Source organism: Microtus pennsylvanicus, chromosome 3 (genome assembly GCF_037038515.1).
Source record: "Microtus pennsylvanicus isolate mMicPen1 chromosome 3, mMicPen1.hap1, whole genome shotgun sequence".
NCBI lineage: Eukaryota > Metazoa > Chordata > Mammalia > Rodentia > Cricetidae > Microtus > Microtus pennsylvanicus.
The window spans coordinates 69,994,194-70,018,401 of NC_134581.1; the positions used below are offsets into that span (position 1 = coordinate 69,994,194).

The 24,208-nt window shown below is 44.5% G+C and overlaps 1 protein-coding gene across 2 annotated transcripts in view; it reads right to left on the reverse strand.

The window, feature by feature from the left end:
• Alg9 (ALG9 alpha-1,2-mannosyltransferase) overlaps positions 1 to 24,208 on the reverse strand; it is a 57,596-nt gene continuing 33,388 nt past the window's right edge. Inside the window, exons 14-16 of one of the 2 annotated variants that reach the window (XM_075965938.1) lie at positions 17,035 to 17,165; positions 677 to 795; positions 1 to 415 (exon numbers count right to left, since the gene is read on the reverse strand). In XM_075965938.1, coding sequence (XP_075822053.1) covers positions 369 to 415; positions 677 to 795; positions 17,035 to 17,165 — 297 coding nt within the window. In that variant the 3' untranslated portion in view covers positions 1 to 368. Of the gene's footprint in view, positions 416 to 575; positions 796 to 16,811; positions 16,917 to 17,034; positions 17,166 to 24,208 lie in introns of those variants that run through there. The other variant, XR_012910025.1, reaches the window with a different exon arrangement.

The window sequence follows — 24,208 nt, forward strand, 5'->3', positions numbered from 1 at the left end:
TATCATGCTGAAACTTTTTTTAGAATCTTAAAACCCTTCACAAATAGCCATATGATTATTATTGATTTTAAAGAAAATAAAATGAAAATTAGAGGCATCATAAATAATAAGATTAGGTCACAGTTCTTCAGTGGTCGCCTTTTTCCTGAGCTCCCAGGCCAGGGTTGTAGTCCTGTGAATGCGTCTTGCTGGAGGTGAAAGGACATGTCACTTGGCAACTAGGCTGTGCTTTTCAGCACTCGGATTTGAACAAGGTCTGCTAGGAGCTGCCAAACAGCTTTGGTGGAGAAACCAGGTACCCTAAAGAAGGCTTGCTAGTTCCCAGACGCCAGGCCAGAGTGTGCAGAACTGCTAGCACACACACCCAGTCAGGGGCTCTCAGCTCTTCTGGGAGCGGCTTCTGCTCTCCTCCACTCTAGAAAATAATTGAAGAGAGAAAACAATTGACAAGTGGAGCAATGCATCTCCCCAGGCGCTCGGGACTCTGCCTATCTGCAGAAAGCTCACATGCGAACACACAGGGGCAGGAAGTGTGTGACTCTGCCAGACGTGATGAGTTCAGAGCACCCGGAATCTGGCATTCTTGTCAGGTGACCTTTATTACGAGCGTTACAGCTCAGTGGAACCACTAGTTAACGTGATGGCTGTCCGCTGGAGCCACGGGGCTGTTGCTAACCTCCACTTTTCTTCCTGCTTTGCTTTGCTTTCCGAGGCTTAAGGATGGTGTAGTTCACATACACCGTATACTGATCCGACAGGAAGGGGACATAGAATGCCCGAAATAGCTTTGAAGACCTGGAAGAGAAGAGAAAGGAGGGGTAGGAATCTCATCATTTTACTAACGGCTCTGAAAATAGTTTAAAAAAAAAAACCAAGGTTACCTCAATGCTTATATTTTATATAAATACGGAAAAATCTACTATTCAGATATCAGATCATGATAATTGACCTTGTTACTCATGTCCCCCAAAAAAGTATGTTGCCCTAATAAGCAGCTATGGGTCTGCATTTTGCATTTGAACGTGACACACAAAAGTTCTAGGGCATACAAAGTTCCAAGTAAATTTTTGCACCTAAACAATTACAGAAATGCAAAATGTTCAAACAATCCTGGCTCCCTAGAGAGACAAGGAAAACCGTGTCCTGGGACCCCGTGCGGTGCTGCAGCAGTGCCTCAACCAAGGCTAGTCTACACACAAGCTCTTGCTGGCACAATATGTTCTGGAAAATTCTCATGACTGAAGTATGAGAACTGGAAACAATCTACCAGGGGGTTTTGAAGCATGTAAGTGATTTTGTTTTCAATTTGTTTATTCTATGTGATAAATGTATGAGAAAGGTGACAGTGACATTCCTGTCTCAGAGCTCAGGATCATGCAGATTAAGCAGCTTGTTCAAGTTCATTGTAGTAACTGATAAGAACCTCATTCAAGAGCCTCATCCATGCTTGATTCTCGAGTCTACAAGCTTAACCATTATGGCTTATCTTGCAGCCTATGGATTTCTCCTTTCCTGGAAGAGGGTAATGACAGCTTCAAATACATCAAGTATTACTTCCTGATTGAGTTCTTCAGTCTGAAAAATCCCAGCTGGCCCGGTTACTGATACCGGAAACGAGATAGCTGAAGGTGTCCGCGGCCAGTCCTTTTCCAGACTCTAAACTTGTAAATGTCACGTCGACGTGGCATTTGCACTGGCAGCCTACCTCTGGGCTTGGCAGACTCCTGTGATGCCTGCACACACAATGATATTGCACTTGGCAAACACCCCTCTTAGAGAGACTTCCCGACTGAGAGGCTGGCAGTGCCTTGTGCTCTACAGAGATGCAGTTCACTCTGGAGCCAACAGCTTGGTTAGAGAAAAGAGGTGGAGAGGAGAGGGGCAGATAAAGCAGGACTCTTGGGAGCAGACGAACAGGAAGAGGATGCATCTGTCCCAGACAAAAGACGTTCATTTCCTCCTTTTGCTCACAACACACGGAAAAGGTGATGTCTAACACCTTTCAGGTCAGTGGCCGTTCCAGATTAACACAGTCATACACTCTCCAGTGGACTCGAGCCCTCAGTGTGACCTCAGGGTCTGCAGAGCCAGCTGTGGTGTCTTCCTTCTGGAGCAGCTCATGCGGTTTCAGCACAGAATGAACCGCTGGAGGCATTTCTATCTGCTTTGGCCTCCACTGAACACTGTTCAGAATCCTGACTTCAAAATTTCCATCTCTAATGGCCTTAAGAAAAAGTGGCACAGGAAGACACTCCACAATTCCAAGACAAATCAGATACACACAGAGATGTGAAGTGTACAGCAGATGTCCAATGGCAATGAAACTGATGGCAGAAACAAATTTCACTCTATGATCTTTGGTGACAGTAGACTAGATGAATGTCCTCAAATTCAAGAACTGCTGAGCTGGGCCAGCACCTCCTGCCAAGCCTGGTGACCTGAGGTTGATCCCCAGAACCCACATGGTGGAAGAAGGGAACACACTCAAGTTCTCCTCTGACTTTCCCACGTACGTTCCTTCCTCCCAGAACACACAGAATACATAATAAATGTGATTTTAAAAAAATTGAACAGTAAACAATATATTCCTAACACAAAAAGAAGCGGCATACTCTCTGCCCAGTTAGGCTTTACCAGGAAAGATGTCGTCATGCAGTATTTGCAGTACGACCTTGGATGGCTCCTGTTACAATATAAAGACACACCCTATCCTTTCATTTTCCATGATGCTGTGTGTAAAACTGTATTTGGTATAGTTTACAGGGGGAAGGTATACAATAATGACAGAGGAACACAGATGACAAAGACATTTGAAAATTATTGGCTAGCCAGATGGTGGTGGTGCACACCTTTAACTCCAGCACTCAGAAGGTAGAGACAGGAGGATCTCTGCGAGTTTGAAGTCAGCCTGGCCTACAAAGTAATCTATAGTCAGGGCTACACAGAGAAACCCTGTCTCAGAAAAAGAAAATCATTGATTACTCTACTCCAGATACCAAAAAAAAAAAACCACCCAAAACTTTGAATTAGGAAACAAAGCAGCTCTGTGAATCACCAAAGGTTCCACACAAAAAATCCAAGTGCTATTTTTGATGCTGCAAGAATGAGAAGAACTAGGAGCAATGCTAAGCCAGACCTGAGACCACAATCAGCCTTTCAGAAGGGATGCAACAGCTAATGAGCAGTTAGCTGTAATCTGAGACACATCCATTTCAGGGGTAACACATGTATGTGTGTGCATTCCCAACAAGGACAATGTAGAATAAAAATTCAGAATATATGGCCAAGTGTGGTAGCACACACATTTTATTCCAGCACTTGAGAGGCAAAGGCAGAAGGTGTTCTGTGAGTTCAAGTCCAGTCCAGTCTACATATCAAGATCCAAGACAGAATTATATGGTTATACCCTGTCTCAAATACAACATATCAAAAGAAGTAAAAAAAAAAATTAAAATTTTAAAAAAAATAAAACACAATAAAAAACCCTAGTATATGTGTGTATACATATGTTATGTGTGCATGTGTGTGTTTACCCATAACCAAAAGAATGTGGAAAACTTACTTCATGTATTATATATTTTAAAAGATTTTTTATGTGCACAAGTATTTCCTTACATGTATGTACATCATGTGCAAGTCTGGTGCCCAAACAGGCCCGAATGAGGCATCGGAACTAGAGTTACAAACAGCTGTGAGCCAGGTCCTCTGTAAGAGCAGCAAGCACTCGTGACCAATGAGTCGCCGCTCCAGCCCCCATTTATTTTATTTTCAAATGAGTTCTTCATTTCGTTCCTATTCCTAGTTTTGTAAATAATTTATAAGATAACTAGTGAACAAAAACAGACAGGGTCTACTGGACCAAAGACAATGGATGCTGGTGATGATTTTCCTGCCGTGCTGACAGAAGACACCACAGAGCCCCACAGACTTCAGAACGCTCTCTTGGCTGCACACAGATACCATAATGTACCATCACCAAAAGTACTGGGTTAGACTGAAATGGAAGACCCACTACTCATTACTGTAGGGTTTAAAAGGCGAGCTGAAACAACAGAAACATAGAAGAGAATGAGACAGATATCATAACAGAGGACTGCTATGCAGAGTATACGAGCTGACCCTACAACTCAGGGAGACAAACGACTCAATAGGAAAAGACCACAGAGTACATGAACAGCGAAGAGAAATGCAAATGGCTAATGTGATGTGACAAAATGAGGCCTGGACATTAATTCACTAGCCAGGCTTGCAAAAGCTGTGAAGTCTGACGGTACCAAACCCTGGCACAGAATAGGAAACAAATATGTCAGTGCAAGTTAAGTCTACACAGCCAAGTGGACGTGCAGAATCAGTTAAAACAAACTGCGCATCACGGTATATAGGGGCTGTTATTACAATGACTCATTTACTTTTTTCCTTCCTAAGTAATTTACTTTGTCTTCTGATTATTATACCAGAAAATTTCAAACAGATAAAGAGGCAAAATATGTTACTTATAACACTTAAAAGGAACGGAAAAATTTGTCTCAAATTTAGAAAAAAATTACTTTTTCGTTTTGTTTTGCTTCGCTTTATTTTTTGAGATGGAGTTTCTCTATGTAGCCCCAGCTGTCCAAGATTTGCTTTGTAGACCAGGCTGGCCTCAAACTCACAGAAATCCACCTGCCTCTGCATCTGAATGCTGGGACACTGAAAGGTGTGTGCCACCACTGCTCTGATACATTTTCATTTTTTTAATTAATTAATTAATTTATTAAAGATTTCTGCCTCCTCTCTGTCACCGCCTCCCGTTTCCCTCCCCCTCCTCCAATCTAGTCTCCCTCCCTCATCAGCCGGAAAAGCAGTCAGGGTTCCCTGCCCTGTGGGAAGTCCAAGGACCACCCACCTCCTTCCAGGTCTAGTATGGTGAGCATCCAAATTGCCTAGGCTCCCATAAAGCCAGTACGTGCAGTAGGATCAAAACCTATTGCCATTGTTCTTGAGTTCTCAGTAGTCCTCATTGTCCGCTATGTTCAGCAAGTCCGTTTTTATCCCACTCTTTTTCAGACCCAGGCCAGCTGGCCTTGGTGAGTTCCCGATAGAACATCCCCATTGTCTCAGTGTGTGGGTGCACCCCTCGCGGTCCTGAGTTCCTTGCTCGTGCTCTCTCTCCTTCTGTTCCTGTTTTGGACCTTGGGATTTCAGTCCGGTGCTCCAATGTGGGTCTCTGTCTCTGTCTCCTTTCATCGCCTGATGAAGGTTAATATCCAGGAGGATGAATATAGTGTGGCGGTTTCTCAGGAAATTCGGGATCGACCTACCCCTGGACCCAGCAATACCACTCTTGGGAATATACCCAAGAGATGCCCTATCATACAACAAAAGTATATGCTCAACTATGTTCATAGCAGCATTGTTTGTAATAGCCAGAACCTGGAAACAACCTAGATGCCCTTCAATGGAAGAATGGATGAAGAAAGTATGGAATACATACATATTAGAGTACTAGTCAGCAGTAAAAAACAATGACTTCTTGAATTTTGCATGCAAATGGACGGAAATAGAAAACACTATCCTGAGTGAGGTAAGCCAGACCCAAAAAGAGGAACATGGGATGTACTCACTCACACATTTTCATTTTTAAAGAGTGTCTCACTGTGCAGCCCTGGCTGGCCTGGAACTCAGATCTACCTACCTGATGAACAGAATACATACTGGAAGGATGGATAGGTAGGTGGAGGACAGACAAATAGATAAAGGAAGTAGGCAAAGGACATTATAAAAATGAGGTCACACATCACCAAGCACTATCAGGTGACAGCTTAAATAAATGCAGGAATACAGAGATGGATAACAGGCAATTCCTACTCCCAAGGTTCAAGAAGCTGTGGTTTGGGATAATCATCCTGTCAAGGACAAACGTGAAGTGAACCAAGAGACACCCCAATTCTGCCCTGTACAGAGCCCCTGGAAAACTAGCACTGAATTCTAAACATGGCATTCAAGCAAGGCCCCTTTTTTAGGGAAGGCTGAGCACAAAACTGTGTAAAAGTGGGGGACCAGCATAAGGAGAAAGCCGGAGAGTCAGAGAGAGTCCTCTGAGAACACAGGGCTCCTCTCCTGCACTCTGCTGTGATCTCTGACACAGAGCCACCAGCCAAGCGCTGGCAGAGGTGAGGCAGAAGCTGGCAGCAGAGGATGCATGCCCACCTCTGACCTGGGACGGGAAGAAGTCTATGGTTGTCTGATGCTGGTTTTTAGAACAAATTAGCTGGAGTCCTCCCATCTGACATAACTGCTGTCCTACAACTCTTCCTCCTTTCTTTTGCTTTGACGTTGAAAGGAGGGAATCCCTGATTATATTTGTTTCTTAACCATTAGCAGCTGTAGCAGCTCTAACAGTTAAGGAAGGTCAGAAAGACTTGTTATATTTTATTGTTTCTGAAAAAAGGGAAATTAGATTTATATAACAGAAGAAGCTAAGCACTGGAAGACTGAGTCTGTACTCACTCACTTCTGTGGGAACATGCATCATCACAAGCTAGGACAAAAGAAAAACCTATCAAAGCCAGTATCACAAGGCTTGTAATGAAATGAAACGCCACCGGTGTGACCTGAAAGAACACGGGCATGCAACTGGGGAGACACAAGATACATGTCACCATCACAGAAACCCAGACACTCGGCCCCAGGAGGAAAGCCTCTTAAGCAATTCAGGCATGGAACAGACTTGGACACAGCAACTGCCTGAGCAGCACGATTAGCTGACAGCTCAGAATATGTCCTGTTTCAATAACCAGCCCATTTACTGGGGCTTGGGAGCATTCTGCTGTGGAGACATTTGCTGGCATCAACGGAAGACAGTCAGCTAGTCCCTGACATCACCAGGCGCAGGCACAAATGGAAATCCTGGGTCAATTTGTCAGCTTTAAAAGAAAACCTTCTGGTACTCTGGTTTCCCCTCCTATTTTTAACTATCGGTCCACCCACCTGCCCCTCATCTATCCAGTCATTCATCCACCTGCATCCAAACATTAAAATCACGTTTAGCCTTGCCGGTTCAGCCCCACTGGGCACTTTCTAGAGCTGCTCCTTGCTCCTTCTCTTCCATGCAGTGCACATTTCAGTGAGATCTTACAGTCCAACCACAGTTCTCCCTCCTACCCCATCTCACTTCCCATCCATTCCTCCCAATGGGCAAGGGTTCCCATGGGGAGCCAGCAAAGTCTGGCACATTAAGTTGGGGCAGGACCAGCCGTCCCTACTGCATTAAAGCTAAGCATGGCATCCCACCATAGGGATGGGCTCCAACAAGCTAGCTCGTGTACCAGGGATAGATCCGAGTCCTACTGCCAGAGGCCCCTCAGATAGTCCAAGCTTTACCACTGTTGCCCATATATGGAAGGCCTAGTTTGGGCCCATGGAGGATCCACAATTGTCGGTCTAGAGTTCATGAGTCTCCATGAGCTTGGTTCTGTATCTGTCAGTGCAGAATTGGCCCTTCAAAGTACCTTCAGTTCTAAAGAGACTCTGAGAGATTGAAGCATCAGTCACAGAGCCTGTATGGGTCTGCACTAGGTTATGCATATGTTATATATGTATATATAATGTGTTGTGTATATGTTATGGTCATGTAGCTTGGTGCTCTTGTGGGACTCCTTATATTGGGGGTATCTATGATGTTTTTGCCTACTCCTGAAACAGGGTTTGGCATAGTCTTACTGTAACTTGTTAAGCTATGTTCAATAGATATCCCTGGGAATCCTGCTCTTTTCTGATGGGAAATGGAGGAGTGTATCTGGGGATGGAGGTGGGGGATGGGAGGAGTGAAGGGAAGGGAAACCGCTATCAGGATGAATGGATGAGAGAGTAATAAGAGACAGAGAATCTGAGCTCCTTTAAGATTCAGTCATAATCAACCTACCAACCCTCTGAGCAATTCTAATGTTCAAAAGGCTGGTGTTGGGCAAAAACAAGAGTGCTTATTAATGTAGCCTCGAGCAGGACATGGGTGAGGGCCACTGCTCTGCAGTCAGGATACTGCAGAGATGACTAGCGTCTCTGCCCTGAGAGTGCACACGGGAATAACGGTTAACATGCTGCACTTGCTGCAAGGCTGCACCTGCAGCTTTTAGACTGTACCACAGGAAACACGATTCTGCAAATCAAAGAGCATGCCACCCTCAAATCAGATGACCTAATCTGCTTCCCTAGCATCTAAGGTTCATCTCCCCCCCCCCCAAACATTTTAGTCCTAAAGTCATGAGGCAGAGTAGAGCAAAGCAGGAACTTACACGGTATGGGTGGAAGAAAGGAGGGAGCTACGGTGACCATGGGATGGTAGGTGCACGTGTTGCAGAAGGGGTCCATGTTAATGAAGAAAATGTTATTCTAGGAGGTCAAACAACCTTTTCAAGTGACAGTTCACGCAGAACTTGCCAAGTCATGGCCATCTCTGTGACTTAAGGTCCAGGCCATGTGGTTACAGTAACCTACAAAGACCCATGATGCGGCATGATCAGAAAGTCTGCCAAAGCACAGACAGGAACCACAGCATCATGACATAGGCACACAGTGCATCATGCCACTGATGTGTACAACATCTGGCATAACATCACAGCCTCTGCACCAGTCACCTTTAGCCAGGATTCAGAACAGCAGAGTTGAGAAAGACTTGCTATTAGGCAACTGGACACTCGTGACCTTCAGCCCCAAGGGTTGGGGCGAAGTGTCTTCACCAGTCTTCCCCATCTGGGAGCCATTGAGAGATGGAGGTAGTGCCACTCTGGTGGGAAGAGCACACAACGGTGCTATTAGAGTCTCTACCCTTGTCTGGACTTCATCCATGTGGCAGAAGAACAACGGAAGCCATGTCAAGAAAAAGGCTCTGGCAAGCTTTAAAGGTCTGAAATAAACAATGAGTATACTTTGTCTCAACAACTTTTATTTCATTAAGTGCAAGCTTCTGACAAGATCCTTATCTCACCTCCTTTCCTTTCCACTGCTGCATAAATCCAGAGCTAAAGAGATGGCGCAGCAGTTAAGAGCACTTGCTGCCCTTGGGGAGCATCCATATCAGGTGGCACACAGCCACCTTAACTCATGGTGCACATACATATATGCAGGCATTCACATGTGAAATAAAAATTACAAATAAACCTTTCTTAAAAGAATGTAAACCCCACCAAATAGTATCGTTAAGGCCCCACAATGCGCTGAGAGTCAGAAAGGAGGGAGAACAAAGACTGATGATGCCGGCTGCTCGGTCTACTAGCTTGAAGCAAGGCTGTCCCGAAGCACTGTGTCTCTTCAAACTGAGCACTACCAGTGAGGAGATGTGGAAATGGTTTTTCCAGAGAACTCACTCCATAACAACAGAAAGCAGAGCTCTCTGAACTCACAAGGGATAAAAAGGTTCTTTTTACTCTTCCTAAAGGTCAGCAGATTTCAATGATTGAGGAACGGAATATGATATCAGGCAACATGTAATGTCTTCTGAAGCCAAATCTGGCCTAGAGTAGCTGCTATGTCCATGAAGGTCTTGAAAGTGTCTGGGAAAGGATGAGGCAGGTGGATAAGGACGATGGAGAGGAAGGAGAGGCAGCAGGCAAAAGCTGACAGAGAATCAGACTGTGAGAGCAGTAAGCTGATAAGGGAGTGGAAGAGCACACCAACTCTGCTCTTCCTGTTTCCCAGCATCCTTGGCGGCAAGGAGAGCGGCAAGGTCACCACCATGACGAGCACAGAGGGAAAAGGCAAGAACCCATCACTTATTGCTCAGGAGGAAGAACTGATTCTTCCAAAGGACCAGACACCATCTGAAGCACGACAGCCGTTGGCCAGCAGATCCTATCATGGGTACGGTCTCCTTCCCACCTGGGTATGAAGGGGCAATGGCCCATGGGGCTGCCTTTTTTTTTCTTGTAAGAAACCTTTGGATTGAAAATTTTAGAAGGAGAATGGCATTTTAAAGGCTGTGATTTTCTAACATGTCCATAGATTCTTTGATACTTCTGTCATAATAAAATAATCCTAATCTCCATCAGCTGGGCATGGGCTGTGGCTTCCCACTACCACCACGAAGAGGGCGAAGTGACACTGTCTGGCTTCTAAGGCTAGGCCATAAAAGCAAAGGAGTTCTTGGAATGGAAATGGAAAAGTCACAGGAAGGTATGTATTCTGGGTGGCAGCCTCAGCTGGGATCTAGGCAAACGCTAGTCTCAGCTGCCAGGTGTGTGAATGAGAAAGCCTCTGGGACGCCTCCAGTCTCCGTTATTGTCTGATGGCCGATGCAAAAGACATCCTGAGGAAGAAAGAGCTAGGCGAGCCAGCAGTGCTTTTCTTTTACAGCTTTAAGAATGGGTGATTGTTACACTGTGATAACTAGGCCATAGCTTCCAACTGCCCTACCTTCACAACCATAACTCCAGTAACCTTAGTTTACAGAAATAAATAGTTCCATCTACGCTGGCGCCCATCAACCGGACCACTCTCCTACACACAACACAAAGGGATATATGTATACAGGTGGGATAGTTTCAGGCCTCAGAGCTGCTGGATTCACTTCTTGGAAGATAATAAAAGGTCATGCAGTCTACAGAAATTCTCTAGATTAGCCCAAGTTCAGGGCCCTGTACTGGGCACTGAAAGAACAAAGCAGCAAATATTATCAGGCACTCCCTACCTGGCTACAACTGAGGTCCTTCGACTCCACCCTGTCAGCTGCTGTTTTAAGCTGCCTTGGTTCCTCAGCTGTAATTACATCTGCAAGAGTTTGAAAGCCTGTCTAAGTTCTTCCCAACTGTCTCAAACCTCTAATCATGCAGGCCTAGAACCCAGGTAGATGGTGCTCCAAAATGGGAGGAGTCATGTGTGGGAGCAACACAACCAAGACAGAGGGCCAACGAGGAGCCTCTGCCGGTGGAGAATGCTGCACAGTTTCCAAAGCTCACAACTGACCCCACTGTTCATGATGCCAACAACCTGCACAGGCTTTCCCACCAGGTTCCCACAGCCCCACCCTCACTACTACACGAGCTGTTAATTTATTCCAGCTCCCTCCCATCAGTCCTCTCAGGGGACTCTTAGAGGAGGCATTACATCCGCCCACTTGTCAAGATATTCTATACATGCGGGAATTGTGCCCTGGTTCGAAGAAAGGAAAATTCCCTCTTGTTTCATGAAGTATGTAGTATGAGCTGGCCATTCGATATTAAATCTCCACTCTTTATGGCTGGGGCTAGAGAGATAGTTCAGCAGTTAACAGCACAGGTTGCTTTTCTAGAGGACCTGGGTCCAATCCCCAGTACCCACATGGCAGCTCACAACCATCTTTAACTCCAGTTTCAGGGGACTGACACCCTCTTCTGGCCTCGGAGGGCACCAGGCTCTTGAGTGATTTAGAGACAAACATGTAGGAAAAACACTATAGAAGTAAAGTAAAAACAAAACAGTTTTAAGTGTTACTGCCAACTAGATTGGATCCATCTCCTCCGAGTCTGATAGTCCTTCTAAAAGCAGTCAGACCCTACTGTGCTGATGTGGGAGGTGATGTATGCTGTGAGTATGTTTTATTGCCATTGGTTAATAAAGAAGCTGCTTTCGGCCAATGGCTTAATAGAGTAAAGCCAGGCTAAAAGAGATATATAGAGAGAGCAGGGGGAGTTGGTGAGAAGCCATGGAGTCATCAGCTGGAACCTTGCCAGTAGGCCACAAGCATCATAGCAATATAAAATAATAGAAATGGGTTAATTTAAGATATAAGAGCTAGCTAGCAATATGCTTAACTGATTGGCTAAGCAGTGGTTTAAATAATATAATTTCTGTGTGATTATTTCAAGTCAGGGTGGTTGGGAAACGAACTAGCAGCCTTCCCCAACACTGTGACAAGCTCAAAGTCAGGAAGCCAGGGAGAACCAGCACCAGTGCACAGCTGCAGTTCTAGGCTGGTCACTGGAGGCTTCGGCTACTGGGCACAAGGTCTGGAGGCCTCAGCAAAGCAGACAAATGATTTAGGACAAGAGGACAAGGATACAGGCTGCCATGCTCCCAACAGCTTCATTTAGTGCATCTCCTGCGTCCAGCAGCCAAGCTCTGCCTTACTTACCAACCCACGAAGAATGGGTGTCTTCACGGTCACTGGCGCCCCAATCACAAAAATGTCCCAATAATCTTTAAGCTGCTTCGCTCTTGCAAAGACTCTCCAGTAACATTCTCTCATGAGTGGTTTTTTTTCCATTGGCAAATTATCCTGCTTGCTTCTCTCCGTTTCAGAGAGCTGAGGCCCTATTTAGACTATGTCAGCAAGGAATGTCAGCAAAATGCGTCAAGTAAACTGCACAAATCTACAGAGAAACGTACCGACAGTAGGATCGGGAGCTGCAGAGCTTGCTCAAAGGTCTGACTTGCTGGAACACTTCCTAAGCTCACAGCACTTTTGCTCGTTCTCACCGAACCCTACAAACGTAGAAAACACCCTTGCTTTCCAGATGTGGAGGCACTGACAGCAAGCAGCCAGGATTAAAGTCCCAGGTCCTCCGACTCCACGCTCTCACTATACCCCACGTCTCTGTGAGAACCTGACCCCTTTCATTCACAAGTCAGTGAGTTTTCTTTCCTTCTCAATGTACTATCTGGAAAATCTACCCCGTACACAAGTTATAAGGAATAAAAACCCTCTGGGCGCAGTGGTCCATGCCTTTAATGCCAGCACTCCAGAGCAGAGGCAGGTGGCCAGCCTGGTCTACATAGTGAGTTCCATGATAGCTAGAGCTACATAGTGTGACCCCATCTCTAAAAAACAAAAATAAAAACAAAAGTGAAGCCCCCTGAAGGCATCCAGCTGACAGGAAGGTTGCTTAGGTCTGCTGTTCCTCAGAGATGAAGCTCTTCCCTAGCCTGAGTCTTGCTGTCACCGCTTTCTCAGCACGGTAAGATCTAGCTCAAATGTTCTACCAGGCAGGAGTAGGCACTGTGAAGCACACGCACTGAGGACTCTGACGCCGCCACTGCTGCTTCCCTCTTCCAGCAAGCTCCTCCACTCACAACCTGCCACCCTTCACCATCTCTCACCCCCTCAATGCCCTTCCCAGCTCACTTGTTATCAAATTAAAGTCATGACCACTAATTAGAAGATTCCTCACGTATGACTTTCGGTCTCCCATGCGCTGCTGTGGCTTCTTAACCACGATCAACCCCACATGTGTTTATAGCGTCATTATTCGTACTGCCCCAAAGTGGAAAAAGTCCAAGAGTCTATCAGCAAGAAGAAGGAATGAACAACAGAAAGGAACATGTTCAGCAATAACCAGGGACAAGGGCTGGTACCTTTGATCGTCTGAATGAACTTCAAGAACATGCTGAACAAAAAGAAGCTGTATCAGTTACCTTTCTGTCTCTGCCACAAACTACAAACTCCATGATCAGAAACGACTGACGGAAGGAAGCTCCTTTCGGCTCATGGTGTTAGGGGTAGAGCTGTAAAGGCAGCAGCATTACAGGTGAGCTGGCAGATCAGCCCAGAAAGAAGAGGACGCCAAGTGCAACTGGGACGAGACTGTAACTCTCAAAGGCCACCCCTGTTGGTTCCGGAGTATTATTTTAAGGTGTGTGCCTTTTGTTTATGCTGCATTAACTCTGTGAAGCTGTGATTCTTTGCCTGTCTGAAAAACCTGATGGTCTAATAAAGAGCTGAATGACCAATAGCAAGGCAGGAGAAAGGATAGACGGGGCAAGCAGAGAATATAAATAGAAGAACCAAGGAAAGGGAGAACAGAGAAAAAGGGGAGGAGGACGACAGGGGCCACCCAGCCACAGAGTAGGAGTGAGAGTAAGACAGACAGAAGGAAGAGAAAGGCAAAAGCCCAGAGGCAAAAGGTAGTGGGGTAATTTAAGTTGAGAAAAGCTGCAAGAAGCAAGCCAAGCGAAGGCTAGACACTCATAACTAAGAATAAGTCTTTACGCGTGATTTATTTGGGAGCTAGGTGGTGCCCCCCTAAAAAGCTAAAAGAGCAAAAGAGTAAAACATCCAACAGCACGACCTCAGCATGCTTCCTCCAGCAAGGCTCGACCTCAGGAGGTCCAAACCTCCACAAACAGTGCCACCAACCGGGGAACAAACGTTCAAATTTGAGCCTGTGGGTGACTTTTCTCATACAGACCATCATGGAAACCAAACACAAACTACACATATTATATGATCCCACTTATAACAAACGGCCAAAAATTCAAACCTATAAATATAAAAAAAAATATGAGTTGGAGCTGGCAAGGTAACATATAATTGTGGTTATATAATTTGGCATGTAAATTATACTCCAATAAAGTTCTTTTTTAAAAAAAAATGGTTAATTGCCTTATTAGTTGGCTACAATCTATACATAATTGAAGAAGAAAACGGTCATTGAACTGGCAAGATGGCTCAGCAGGTACAGGTGCTTGAGAAAATAATTGTTAAGATGAACTTTATTAAAATTGAAATATTTGCTTTTTGTAAAAAAAACATTATCAAGAAAACAAGAAGAACAGGACACATTTAATTAAAAATGAGTCAAAAGAGCCAGGTAATGGTGAAACACATCTTTAATCCCAGCACTCAGGAGGCATAGGCAGGCAGATCTCTGTCAGTTTAAGGCCAACCTGGTCTACAAAGTGAGTTCTAGAACAGCCAGGGCTACACAGAGAAATCTGCCTAGAAAAAAAAAAACCTAGCAAACAAAAAAGTCAAGGGAGCTAGAGGGTTGGCTCGATGGCAGAGCACTTGTCTAGCAACCATAGGCCCTGAGTTCAAATCCCAGAGCCAGAAAAAAGGAAGGAGGAGGGAAGGAAGGAAGGAAGGAAGGAAGGAAGGAAGGAAGGAAGGAAGGAAGGAAGGAAGGAAGGAAGGAAGGGAGGGAGAACAGGCAGGCAAGCAGGCCCCAAAGACTTTAAAAACACCTCATCCAAACAGACTTACAGATGACAAACAGGCATATAAGAAGATGTTCCACACCAAATATCACTGGAGAAAAATAAACTAAAGCCACATCAAGATACATACTACGGTCCCTACCACAAGCAGGCAAATCCTCACTCTCTGCGGGTAGGAACGCAGAACGGCAGCTTCCTACAAAGCTAAACATGCTCACGCTGTACAGTTCACCAGCTACACTGTTCAATACTGACCCAAAGAGGAAGAAAACTCACCTGCCCAAAACATGCCAGTGGGTATTTATGAAAACTGAGTAGCCTTGATCTGATTGTTTGAAATTTTCCAAGAGCCACACCATTAACTTGTTTCTTAAACAAATCATGTAAAATTACCACAGGGCTGGAGAGACAGCTTGGCAGTTAAGAGCAATGCTGTTCTTCCAGAGAATCCAGGTTTGATTCCCAGCACCCACATCAGGTAGCTCACCGCTAGCTGCCTGTAAGTCTAGCTTCAGAGGCTCCAAGGCCTCTGGCCTCTGTGGACACCACCCTCGCTCCCACATCTGATTGAAAATCAAATATCTTTTTAAAAAATTTACCAACAAGGCATATGTATAAAGAATATATGAAACATAAATGAATTTTGTGAGTAGACCTGGATCCTGTCCCTAAGATATCTTATTATATATATTTGTACACATTCCACAATCTGACGGCTAAAACACTTTTAGTCCCAAGTATTTCAAATAAGAGAAACTTAGTCTATTACAGCTCTACTTACAACTGCTATTCTAGACTACACGACTCAAACCTGTAATTCCTCAGTTGGGAAGTGGAGGCAGAAAGATTGCAAATTTAAAGCCAGTCAAGGTACATAATAAGACCCATCACAAAAAGTGTTTTTCCTATGCTCCAATTTGACCCCCAGTGCGATGGTGGAGAGCCCTCCAGAATGGAGTTCATCCTCTTTCTCACGTTAGGTAGAAGGAGGTCCTGCACCAGAATCTGACTGCTGGCACACTGTCCTTAAACTTCCAGCCTCCAAGACTATGCAGAATAAAGTATCTGCTGGTTTAGCCACTCAGCCTCAGGTAACCGGTTAGAGTAGCATGAATCGAGCCAATTTGTTCTGAGGCTTCTATCTTCTTGGACTGACCAGCCACTTCTGGCCTCCAGTGTGCTCCTAACAATCCCCTTTCATAGTTACAAACACATTCAATAGGATCTCTTCCTCTAAAGAACCTTTATATATAAATCTAGTTCCTCCTTTTTTTTCTTGGTTTTGTTTGTTTGTTTTGTGTTTTGTTTTGTTTTGGTTTGGTTTTCAAGACAGGGTTTCTCTGTGTAACAGCCCTGGTTGTCCTGGAACTTGCTCTGTAGATCAAGTTGGCCTCAAACTCAAAGAGATTCGCCTGCCTCTGTCTCTTGACTATTTCCTCTTTTCTTATGTTTATTGGCTGTCTCTCTCTTTCACCCTCAAACAGTAAGTTTACAAACACCCTCACACTCCAATTCACGCTTCCCATCATTCTTTTTGCACCTAATTCCCAGGCCTTTCTGAAGAGTCAGCCAAGTCCTGGGTCTTTCTTTTAAAACCTTCACTATAGCTGCCAGGTGAGGCAAGGCATACTTGCAGTCTAGCCAATGGAGGCTGAGGCAAGAGGATCACCACCAAGTTCAATACTAGCCTTGTCTATCCAAATGAGTTCCAGGCCAGTCCTGAGCTACAGAGTGAGACCCTGTTTCAAACAACCAAAATAGAAGTCCTACCAGTACTTGCGGAGCTTTGATTCTGATAGTTATGGACATCAAGCTCCTCAAAGCACAGTTAATCTTGTTAGCAATGTCAGAACGCTCGGTTAAGTCAGTTAAAGTCAGTTACCAAAACTAATCAAAACCTTATTTGAGTTTCCACATAGACCTACCTGTACTACTCAGGACCTTTCATTACGATAATAATAGAATGTACTTTGCATTCCGAGGCCTCAAGAAGAGAGTACTCTTAAATTTCTCAGTACACATGGACAAAACTGTACCAAATAAAAAGGAAATAAGAATTACTCAAGACAGCCAAGGACTGGATTCGCTCAACTCCAGCATTCATTTTTACCACTGATTAGGACATCTGCCACAATTGAAGTCACATACCTAGATGCGTCCAGGAATGGTCTATGGGCCAGGCTGATCCACTCTTCTTTGTTGGATGAATAGTTTGGCTCCCAGGGTGTCTCTCTCATGGTATCCAAGTCCACTAAGTAATGGCATTTGCTGATGTCAATCTGAAACGGAAAAGGTGAGCTCTTCATCAGAAATTATGAAGATTGTTGCAGAGTAGAGACCCAGTTATAACCCTAAGAATTCCCACAGGGCTGTAGAGGAACAAACACCCACGCGACCTAGGCTAAGAGCAGGGGCTACCCTGAGGCAGCTGGAGTGGTCTGCAGTCAGCCTATGTTTTTAAGTCCCTCCAGCACCACAGACACTTAAATAGCCAACTTGGGTGTACAGCCTAACTCTAGAAAAGCAGTCTTAGCCGGGTGGTGGTGGCACATGCCTTTAATCCCAGCACTTGGGAGGCAGAGGCAAGTGGATCTCTGTGAGTTCAAGGCCAGCCTGGTCTACAGAGCTAGTTCCAGGACAGGCTCCAAAGCTACAGAGAAACCCTGTCTCGAAAAACAAAAAAAAGAAAAGCAACCTTATGTTCACTACTGCTCCCTTCATCTATCTTATTCTAGAGGTCTAAAGGACACGCCTGATGGAATCAGAGGTGGAACTGCACCTTCTAACAATACCGCAAGATCAGGAGCATCTCCTGCAAGAAGTGAAGAGAACGGACAGAGGCCTAGGACTGCCTCTCCAGCAGGCTCAGCACAGCTGAGGAACTACAGCGGCACGGTGAGGAACAAGGGAGTACAGAAGATTGGCAGCAGTCGTCCAAGTGCTCACAGCCTAAGGAATATCAATATGCTCTATCTGAAATCAAATCCTAAGTGCCGACTAGAAGACAGATGACACACATCAAGCAGTCGAGGTTCACAGTATATAAGATGAGCTCCTGTCAATCAGTGAAATAAACCACCCAACAAGAAATGGGCAAGCTCCTTTAATAGGTATTTCAAAAATTTCTATATGAAACAAATGAAAAGTGCTCAATCTCACTAATAAGCAGAAAATGTAAAGTTAAATCACCATGAAATAAATTGCCATAGAAGCCAGGCAGTGGTGGTGCATGCCTTCAATCCCCGTACTCAGGAGGCAGAGGCAGGTGGATCTCTGTGTTCGAAGACAAACCGGACTACAGAGTGAGTTCCAGGACAACCAGAGAGAGCTACACAGAGAAATCTTGTCTAGAAAAAAAAAATTAACATAAAAAATGTTGGCCATAATATAAAGCAACAATTATACATTAAGTTGTACAAAATTTTTCAGAAAACCATTTGGTACATCTACCAAAACTGAACGTCTGTATTTCCTATGATCTTAGAATTATAGGAAACCATCTTAATATCCCCAGGTATAATAATAATACACCCAGGTATAAGATCAATATATGAAATCATTAATATTCAGTGTCTGAAATAAAAATGATAATTTCATATAACTCAACCTAAAATATATCTAACAGAAATACCTGAACCATAAAACAAGTTCAAGAATGTTTGAAGTTGGGCGGAGATCTGAGTCTAATCCCGGGAGCCAAATGGTAGAGAGAACTGACTCTCACATGTTGTCCTCTGACCTCCACACACACGTGTCCACACACGTATACACAAGCAGCTCGTGTACACATATAAAGAAATGGGAAGAAAATTTAAAATAAAGACAAAAGCAAGGAAACTATTACTGTAAAGCCAGCAGACTACTCAGAGATGGTGTAGACCTGATCACGGGAAGCACCAGGACCCAGAAGGGTCTGGGATATTCTACTTTTTGTCTTTTGAAGTGGCTCCACAAATATTTTCTCTTAAAACAATTAGCTGTATACTGACATTTTATATATTTAGGTTATACCTAAGGGAAGATTTTTCCCAGTGCACATAAGAGCAACCTGGTTTTCAATAGCTTGCAGCAAGCTGTTCTCTTCCAACTTCACCTCCCAGCACTGTTCTCATTCCCTCTCAGTTTTATTTCTATGTAAAGAAGACTTTAGTCTCACATCTGTCTTTCCATATGGGCTATTCCTCCAGGGAAGAGAAAGCACACTGAGAATTGACGTCAGACCCAATTCCATTCCGCATAACTCTCTAAAAATGGTCCTCTGCATAAACACTTCAGGAAGTGGCCTTTTTTCTGTCTGCACACCCACTCTGCAGCTCCTGGGCGACTGTAAGAACATGATGCAATTTTTTAAAGGCTTTCCAACGCCATGCTTCTAAGGAGAACCAGCAAGAGGCAGAGGGCCTGACGGTCTTATGCTTGTACTCCTTCCCACAGGGGGTCCAGTTCACACAGTTACAATCCCTCACCTCAGCCTGACCTTTCCTAGTTAGGCACAGCGCAGGTCTAATTATGGAGGTTTGGCTGGGTACAGTCTACTGTAACTGGAGGTAGTAACTAATTTAGCAGTCAGCCTAGGCTCTACTCGCCAAATTGTCCCTAGAGAAATTCTAAGTAAAGGCCTCAGAGAGCCACCAGGGCAGAGCCATATTGAGATAGCAATGCATTCTCTAAGACTTTAACCTCTGCCTTATCCTTTGGCAAACAGTTGCTGCAAACTAAAAGCCATGACAAAGGCCTCCAGAAGCAAGGCTCTTCATTCAAGGACAGACAAAGTTATTAGAAAAGGAACTTTAACAGAGCAGGCTTAGTTTCATTCAGGTCTAGGCTCCACCACCAATTATGTGTGAACTGTAGTCATTTAAGGTTTTTATATAATTTCTTTGCCTGTAAAATGAACATACTGTCACTAACCTTTAAGAGTTGCAATGAAGATCAATGACATGTCTAAACAGAACTTACCAACTAGGAGTAACTACACTAATAGCTCAAATAATAGAGGAATATTTGACCACCTCTGCAAAATGAGAACAGGAGAACCTGAAGCAACAACGTCCCAGAACCAATCATCCCATTTTCAACTTGGTCTGGTGTCTACTGCCAAGTCAATAAACTCAGCATGTAAAATGGAAGGGGTGCAGCCACTGACTATCCCTGACTGGACCAGAAGCATCCACTAAATGGTATCAACATCAATCATCTGAGAGCTGGCAAGATGGCTCAGTAGCTAACAGTACTTGCTCTTGCAGAAGACCCAGATATGATAACATATGCCTGTATTTCAGTTTGGGCTGAGGCAGGAGGATCAAGGGTTTGATGCCACACTGGGCTATAGCCTGAGGTCCTGTTTTAAGAGACTCCCATCCCACACCCCTTAAAAAGTGAAAGAGGATAGAAGGAAGAGATGAAAAAGACATAAGAATTAAAGAGACCATTTGAGAGGAAGGGATGTACACACTAGAAAACAAATCCCAAGCCTACAGAAAGGCCGTGAGAAGCATAATGACTGAGCAGAGGTAACTTCTGAAATGGCAACAGTTATACCAAGTGTATTTATCTCCACTAGAATGTTGTGTGAGGACAAGGAAAGAGTAGCCCAACCTCCTATTCTCGGTGACATCCTCTAATGTCCATCCATTAGCTTGAGCCAAACCTCCTAAATCCTAAAATGTAGCACAAATAATAAAAACAGATACTGGGGTTCAAGGTGAAGATCAGAAAAGCAAAGCAACCAAACCACTATAGAGTTCTCTCTTCTACCAACGCTCAGATCAAACGGGCAATCCACCAAACCTCAGACTAAATTGTTCTCCACCACACCGCAAACTAAGACCAAGACTAAGACCCTGAGCTCCTGTTTTCTCCCTTCTTATATTCCTCTCTAGTGTCGGGATTAAAAGTGTGCACCACCACCGCTCGGCCTCTATGGCTAACGAGTGTGGCTGCTGGGATTAAAGGTGTGTGCCACCACTGCCTGGCCTGTATGGCTGACTAGTGTGGCTAGTTTTGCTCTCTGATATTCAGGCAAGCTTTATTTATTAAAACACAATAAACTATCACTATGCTAAAATAGGAAGGATGTGAGTTTGCCCTCAGGCATGTATCAGCTGGAAAGGACAGTGACACACATACTGGGAAAACAGAGGTCTCTGTTGAGGGCCAGTGCAGAGAGGATCACAGACAAAGTATCTCCATAAATACCACAGATCTTATTTCTCTACTGTCACTCAAGAAAAAAATCTGATATGTAGGAGCATAAAAGAATAATGTGACAATCTCTGGAAACCAAATGTCCTATAATAAACATTCAAGACAAGGATTAAAGATAGAAAAACACAAAACAAAACAAAAAAAAAGCCAGGACATTTTTTCCCATAGCTAAAATTTGGTACGTAGGCTGCCTAATACAATAATGGCTAACATGAGATATTAATTTAATACTTAACCTCTGAAAACAATGTCTTTCTAAACACAGAATATCTGATTAATGTCTCCTCATGTGCCTCTGTAAGCAACTGCAGTGAGGCCAGGCTTTCCTACAGCTCAGTCCTCCAAGTTCTGTAAAGTCAAGGACTGGGTTTTTCTTGGTCATCACTATCCCCCTAGTGCCTTGAGACCTGGCAGGTCTCAAACATCTAGGAGGCTGTGCAACAGGAAACAATAGTCACTACGGTCACCACCCCCTGAGCCCCCCGGTTTACCAGATCTTACTGTACTTGGCTCAATACATCAAACTTAAACTTAATGTTTCCACTACGTCATGAAACGGGACAGCCAAACACCCTACCCTCCTACTTACCCTAGAGGTTTTACCACCTCTTCAAAAGGTTTCGGATACAAATGGTGATAGCTCTCTCAAGTCTCGAAAGGAAATAATCCCACCCCTAAAGGCACATGTTTGTCAATGGGTGGAGGAGGAGGATCAGGAATACAAGGCTGCCTTTGCAGCAGAGCAAGTTTGAGGCCAGTCTGGGTTCCATGAAACCTTGTCTCAAAAGACAAAACAAACACAATTCGAGATTTTTATAATGTTCCTCAATTTCAGACATTTATCAACAAAAAGGTACGATTTGGGAGAGGGGCTACGGCAGATGAGACACGCCTAGCACATACACCCGAGCCCCCATGAGATTGAAAAGACAAGGACACAGCTGCACGAGTGGTGTGGGTTATACAGCAGGAGGCAACAGAAAGAGACTGGTGAAATCCCAAAACACTGGAATTCAGATTTGTGACAGACAGGAAGGAACCTTGCACTGGATGCTCTGCAGAACTATAGGAAGAGGGACATTTCCCCTCAGCAAAGCTTCAGCAAGAGAGAAGACGGACCTCCATGGTGAGCGCCTAAGATGCAGGATCTGGTGTGATGCAAAAATGTAGTTAAAACAGATCTGGCCAGGTGGTGGTGGTACACACCATTAATCCTAGCATTTGGGAGGTAGAGGCAGGTGGATCCCTGTGAGTTCAAGCCCAGCCTGATCTACAAAGTGAGTTCCAGAACAGCCAAGGCTACACAGAGAAAACTTGTCTCAAAAAACCAAAACCAACCAATCAAAAAAAAGCAGAGATCTGCAAAACAAGTAGCAGGTCTGGAGGGGCCTAGGCTTCCTACCTTACTCACTGGTGTTGCTGGGGAATCTTACCATCAGACCTAATGACAGAAGGAACAGAGGCCCTTGCTTTTCTACATCTGCAGGTCCCAGTGACCTCTGTTCTCCCCCAGCTGAGTGAACAGCCATCCTGTGAGTATGGATCCAGGAAATCAGTTACAGGGGGACACTAATTCGGACAATGCATCTATAAGGGAGAAAGTATTCATCGTGCTCCCACTTGGGAAGGGCAGAAGAAATCAACTGTGTGTGTACAAGTGGAGCCTGGGACAGAGACTGGAAGCACCGCAGTCACCCAGAACTTGAGTCTCAGCCCCATCCCAGCCCCAGGGCAAACTGTTCTGGTTAGATCATCTTCTTTCTGAAGGTCCCAGAGACATTAGGTGGAAATGTAACCTCTGCCGAGCTATTTCCCACCCCCACATATGCACTGGCCTAGCGCCTCCGGCACAGGGAGCATCCAACCAGATAGTCCTCAGGCTGGACCAGCAAGATCAAACTGAGGGATTCCTGAACACATCTGCCTATCCCCTTCCCCTTCCGTGAAGGTGCTGAGTCAGCTCTCAGTCCTGCACATCTGCCTTCCCCACCACCCTCTGTGAAGGTGCTGAGTCAGCTCTTTTGAAGCTAAGCGTCTCTGACAGGTGCTTTCCTGTACTTCACCTTTGACTCTGAAATTCCTTCACTTCTAAGAAGGAATTTTACAGCCATAAGCACTTACATTAAGATGCCAGAGAATCACAAATAAAATTGTCTCATGATACTACTCAATGTTTCCAGAAAGTAACAGACCAAATCAAAAGCCAGTATACTGAAAGGATATCAAACCTAAATCAATAAGATGCAAACCAACAGAAATGACCTATGCTGAGGTTACGAAAACTTAAAGTGCAGTAAATATTTTGAGAAAACATATTCACATAATTTTTTTACTATATTATACTATTAAATTTTTTCTACTATATTAATGTTGAATTAGGGGTGTGCAGAGAACTGGAATTCATTCTGTAGTCCAGGCTGGCCTCGAACTCAGAGACCCACCCTGCCTCTGCCTCCCCAGTGCTGGTATTAAAGGCATGCGCCACCACGCCTGGCTATTGTTGAACTCTTAATGTGCCTAATTTGTAAATTAAACTTTATCACAGCTGTATGTACAGAAAAATCATAACACATCCAGAGTTTCAGAAATCCACTGGGGTCTGCTGGATAAGAAACTGGCAGAAGGCCAGACACAGTGATGCCTGTCATTAATCCCAACAACTGGGAGGCAAAGGCAAGTGGATCACTGAGTCTGGGGCCAGCCTGGTCTACATAAAGAGACGCAAGACAGCCAGGGCTGCATAATAAAGAAACCATGTCCCAAAAATTAAAAAATAAAGAGAGAGAGACTGGCAGGGTGATACTAGCTGTAATCACTAGATAACAGCAGCAGGCTGTGACTAAGTTGACAAGCCTATCCATCCTATGCGCTGTGGGGAATCCAGAAGGAACAGGACAAACATAAGAAACAAATCAGAAATATGTAGGCAACAGAAAGAAAGCCAATAACTCGGTGACTGCAGACGCATCTCTCATGTACTAACAGAGAGCCTGCTACACACGGTGAAGACGGTCACTCCCATCTGAAGAGAATTCGGATAGCATGAGGTGGAGACTAGTACTCCAGGCATGGTCACCAACACAAAGACACTGATAAGGAAAAGACAACAACCATG